At 41.3% G+C, this 5,621-nt stretch overlaps 1 protein-coding gene across 1 annotated transcript; it reads left to right on the forward strand.

The window, feature by feature from the left end:
- The first annotated feature begins 1,397 nt into the window (after window positions 1-1,397).
- On the forward strand, window positions 1,398-4,757 carry ARLN (allregulin). The gene is made up of 2 exons (XM_040474962.1): window positions 1,398-1,960; window positions 3,392-4,757. Coding segments are annotated over exons 1-2 (549 nt in total). The 5' UTR covers window positions 1,398-1,412; the 3' UTR covers window positions 3,393-4,757.
- Window positions 4,758-5,621: the final 864 nt, after the last annotated feature.

The following is a 5,621-nucleotide window of genomic DNA, read 5'->3' on the forward strand; positions in this document are numbered from 1 at the left end:
CACATAAATATACTAGACAAGATGTTATAGAATACTGGCTTGTGTATCACAATTCTAAGTTTTTTCTCAATACTGAGCTCCCTTTTCCCAGGCTTTGGAACTTGAGTTGGAAAAGATAGTTCTAAATCTTTCCATAGTAACAGAACAAGAGTTTAGTTATCACTACACAAACACTGGAAGCCATTCTACCAGAAGTTAGTAGTTTAGGCTCTCTTGTGCTCCAAAGTTGCCTTCCCCTACACACACTGACAGCCCAAAAGGAGGAGCTTCGTCACTGGCAAAGGAGGCTGCTTCTATGTAAATTGCTTGAGACAAACAGTCTCCAGAGCTGCACACTCTCGGTCAGACAAATGAGGTTCGGCCATTCTATACGAGGGACCTATTCCCAGGCATGGGAGACTGATTTAACAGGATATGGGGAAGTGTGCTTAGATTTGTTATTTCTTGTTTATTCATTCTTATTCTAATTTGTGCTCTTCTTTCCCTTTGCAGATAGACTCTTGGCTGCTAATCCAATTCTTCCTTCCAGTGCCACAAATTCAGCTTTTTAAGAAACTTTCAGAGGAAATGAAGGAGTTCAGAGCATGTCACCCCAAAATATGCTGTTTTACCATATTGATTATTTTAAGTTAAAGGAGCTTGAGAAACAGCAGGTACAAGAGGGGCACTCTGACCTTCCTTATTCTTCCTGGCAGGAGATAAAACTCCCATGTCAAAGATCCCCTGCCTCTACCAGGAGGAAGAAAATCATTCCCCTCACCAGAGATGGGGAATCACGCTGAGAAATCTGTACAAACAAGACTTGTTACACTAATGCTTATCCTCCTAGTCATTTCTCCACAGTTGACTACCCCTGGCCCAAACTCCTTGGCCTTACTTGGTTCTTTGTCTAAAAGATATAAAAGCGTTCTGTTCTGGTCACTTCTTCAAGTCTTCATTCTCTTGTGAAGGTTCTCATGTACATGTAAAATAATAATAATAATAAAACTTGTATGCCTTTCTCCTGTTAATCTGTTTCATGTCAGTTTAATTTTTAGGCCCTGCTGGAGACCCAAAGAGGGTAAGTAGAGGAGAATCTTTCCTCACCGACAATGGTCAATAATTTTCTTTCTGCTAGCACCGTAATCTCGCAGGGGATCACATTCCCAAACCTTTGGGTTATTCTTATATTCACTCCCATGAGATACATGCAAAATTCTCATGATTTGCTCTCTGGCCCCCTTAGAAACTCACGCTAGTAATTACGACTTCCATCTCAGTATAGTGTTTCAGGATTAAATAAAGTAAGTGGAACGTGCTATATACACAAAACCCATCAGAGGGGGCCCCAAAACCTTGGCATATGGACCCATGCAGGGATAAGAAAAGGCGACCGTGGGGAGTTCCAGGACGGAATCCATCACCTGACAGGAATGGGACGTGACGGTGACTTCCGGTCCGGCCAGAGAGTTTTTCTTTTAGCCAAACTTGTTTCACCAGCTTTCCCCGAGGGCGCAGCAGGGCGGGGCGGGCGGGCCCTCTTACTCCGCTTCCGGGTGGAGGCCCAGCTGCCTGCTGGCAGTCACGGAGACAGCGGACCGCCGGGCGGCGCCTGCGCGCTAGAAGAGGAGGGTGCGCGGGGGCCCTTTTCCGGGGGCGGGGAGCGCGCATGCGTAGGCAGCCAGACTGCGGCCAGTTTAAGGCCAGGTGAACGCGGAAGTGCTATACGTGAGGGTTTCCAGCTGTTCCGACTGCGGCCGGGTGACGGGTGCGAGATGCAGGCGGGCGCGGCGCCTGAAGATGGTCGAGACGGTCCCCGGGAGCGGCTAGCCTTGGGTGAAGCTGGGAGGCAGCAGCAGAATCATGAAGTGCGGTCTCAATCGAGGGCAGAACGGTTTCCAAAACATTCCTACTGGTTGGATCTCTGGCTCTTCATCCTCTTTGACCTGGTGTTGTTTATCTTCGTGTATCTTTTACCCTGGTGAGTACTCTGAATACAACGTTGAACTGGTAGGGAGCTTACCACTACTCCTTTTGGGGGTAGGCAAGGTAACTGAATTCCAGAGAGTATGGTATGTCCAAGGTAATAAGGTAGCTGGTGAGTGGCAGGGTCGGTGGGTGGGTGGGGAGATTGGGGTAAGGCTGGAATGAAAATGGTCTTCCTTGGTACCTCAGTGAGGGTCTTCAAAGAGGTAGAAACTTGGCTCCATGATTTTTTTTCTCATGTTATGGAGTGAAACCAGCTGGGTTTGAGTTCCTGCACCACCACAAAGAAATCAGAGAAGTTATTTAGCTTCTCTGAGCTTTATTTTTCCATTTACCATTTGGAACCATAGGTGTGGAATGAAGATTAAATGAGATAGTAATTTATCTAAAAGCGATTTGCATTTTCCCTGGCAGCAGTAAGCGCTCGACTGAAGCTACTGTTCCTATACTACAGTTGGGCCATGAGTAGGCCACGTAGGTATCTCAAACAGGTCCAAACCTGAACTCTTAATAACTTATTACAAAAAATGCACTTTTGTGCTGCCATTTCAGTAAGTAACTTTTTTCGCTCAGTACTCCTCCCAGAACCCTGAGGCTCTTTGACTCTCCTCTCTCTTTTATACACACCCACACAGCCCCAAACACCAAATTCTGTAGGTTCCACTTGCAAAATCCTTGCTCTGCATTTTCCTTGCCACTCAGTCTGAAAAGACAATTTTGGAAGGGGAGAAGGAAAGGAAATGTAGAGAAGGAGTAGGAGAGCAGAACAAGAAAAGGACACAGGATTGAGTTGATGAGGGAAAAGTTCAGGAGAGAAGCAGTGACCTGAAGATAGAGCCTGTGGAAGAAAAGCAGGGCAGCTCATTTAGACATTGAGGAGCTTTCTTGGAGTTTGGGGTTGTTTTCTCACCAGGAGTTAACCTCTCTCAGTCATGCTTATGAATTTGCAAGCCTTGATAGGCAATTTTATCTTCTTTCCCCACCCCCAAATTGTGGCAAAGATTTGGGCATAAGGTCATTGTATTTAAGGCCCTATCGCTGCTGAGTTGCTGGATAGTGTGGTAAATTAGAAGGCAGAGGTTTGAGTGGGGTGAATGGAAGAGATGGGTATTTCTATAAAATCCTCTGCCAAGCCATTTATAGTTTCCACTCTCCTCTACTTCCCCTCCTGTTTTGGGTAGAGACTGATACCTCAAATATAGTGATTTTTTTTTTTAAGTTTTCATTCCTGGGTAGAAAATGGAAGCCTTAGGAGAAATAGTCCAGGCCTTTTTTTTTTTTTTCTCTGTCTCATCAATACGTAAATCATTTAGGAATGTGCAAGTGACTGAAACAACCTAGATTTTCAAATATTAGGGTATTAAAATGGGAAGGAGATATTGTTGACAAGTATTTGGTTTTTACAGAATGGTTTGCCTATGTCTAGATTAAGAAGTTGGTTCCTGGAGTGAATTCTGAAAATGACTACAAACCTCTTGGAGAAGAAAGGATTGTGCAACAGAACTTCAAACTCTAAGCGACTTTTCTTTCATTTTACATACTCTTCATTTTGGGGACTACATAAAATGGGTGATGATCTCACCCATTCATATAGCTAAGTTCTTAAACTAGACTCTGATTGATGTTTAAAAACTTTTTAAACATCTGATGGCTTTACAGGGGCTGAATATTGAAATATTTATATGTAAGGGTTTATTGTATCCATTAAGAAATACAGTACTGTCTAGCCTATAACATCTTCAGGGTTAGCTAGGGTTTCATATGATGCAAAAATGATGAAATATTAAGGTGAAGTATTTAAAAATAAATTACTGAAAAGCAAGGGAAGAAGGGTTTTGAGAAAAAGGAGTTAAGAGCTGTATAGAAAATGCAGGCCCACGATATATTGGCTGTAAGTACCAGTTTAATTTTAGATTAAGTGGTCCTCTGTTATGGTTGCCAGTTTGATACAAGTGCAGGGAAAGTATGTAATATCCAACATTGGAAATCTAGAGTGCATGTCCTCTCAGCTGGATGCTTCCTGCCATTCATTCCCTTTTAGGCTTTTGAACTTCCCTAAAATAAGACTGTGTTTCCAACCTATTTTTTGTTGTTGTGGTTGCATTAAGAATGCTTGTGGCCTGAACATGTTTTTTAAAAATGTTTGTACATTAAATACATCAGCAAAGTCAGCATATTTACTCATTTCAACAAATATTTGAGCACTTAACTCTGGGCCAGGTAAAGCGGTGAGCAAAACAGACAAAAAAAAATCCTTGCCTTCATGGAGCTTACATTCTCTTACTTATCTAAATGTTAACAAGAATGTACATTCTAGGAGGATCAGAATTTTATTTAATCAGAAAGTCACACTCTCAAAACAGCTACTAAGCCCTTCAGAAGCCATTCCTGTTATCTAACAGATACTCCTTTATGTAACGTTAGAAATGGGCTCTTGTTGAAATTGGTGACATCTGATGCATGTGTATTGCCTCAGTATTTTGAGGATATTCCCTTCCCTTAGAAACAAAGCATAGATCTGGTAAACTCTACATCCTCTCCCTTTTAGAATGGCAGTTAAGAGTGAAATCTGGGACTGGTTTTGGGGGATTTTAATTGCCTGTTGCTGACTATGAGGTTAATAATTACACCTTCAGGATATTGTTGCATCTGCATGGGGAGAACCTTTTATGCAAAGGTTGAAGCATCTAAAGAAACACAGAACTGGGATTTCATTGAGCATACCAAATGTGAACGATTTTTCTGCTGCTTGCTAATAATTTTGTCCAATAAACGTTTATTACATAATTAAATTTGGTCTGATTTGGATTTTGCATTTGTTTAAACAAATTACTTGATAGTATTATTTTGAGAGGATTAACAGTTACCATGTAGCTTAATGGGAGGTTACACACACAGATTTATAATCCTTACTACCTTTCTGAGCCTAAAATCTGAGCCCAGTACCACAACTATTAGATATTCTGAAAATTCTGATAGAGGGGAGGCAGTAAAGTCCTAGTGTTGTGACATGACTGACTATAAATGGTATACAAAAATGGTGGCAGTGTGAGGGTTGAATCTTTTCTATAGCTGATGAATAAGAAATTATGCCTACCACTGAACTGTGCCATCTCTAGTACAGTGGCTGCTTACAGTACCCACACCTGAAGGCTAAGTGGGTAAAAGGGGAAACGGGTAAGGCTAAAGGATGAATGGGGCACCAAGAAAAGTTGGCAAACTTGCTAAGACAAAAACAAAGACATTCAAAGAATAACATTAATGTGCTTTTAATCTGATAGATTCCTTTATAAATTTCAAAAACTTAATTTCATATAAACCAAATGATTATTTTAATAATCATTTGAAATTAACTAGCTGACTAGCAATTGTGAGGAAGTCATTAGGAGTCCATTAACCTGAAAATTTGCAATAGAAACTTCTCCACGCTATCTAGTCCCTAAATGGCATGGGAATACATTCAGAGACTACAGGATATTTAGAGTCATTGAGGTTACTTAATGTAAATTATGTTCCAGGACAAGGGTCATCAAACAATGGCCAATGGGCCAAATCTAGGCCACTACTCAGGCCTGTGAGCTAAGAATGATTTTTACATTTTAAAATGGTTGAAAAAAATTTAAAAATTTCATATGAGAATTATATGAAATCCAAGC

This window comes from Herpailurus yagouaroundi, unplaced genomic scaffold (assembly GCF_014898765.1).
Source record: "Herpailurus yagouaroundi ecotype Mexico unplaced genomic scaffold, PumYag 28, whole genome shotgun sequence".
Taxonomy (NCBI): Eukaryota; Metazoa; Chordata; class Mammalia; order Carnivora; family Felidae; genus Herpailurus; species Herpailurus yagouaroundi.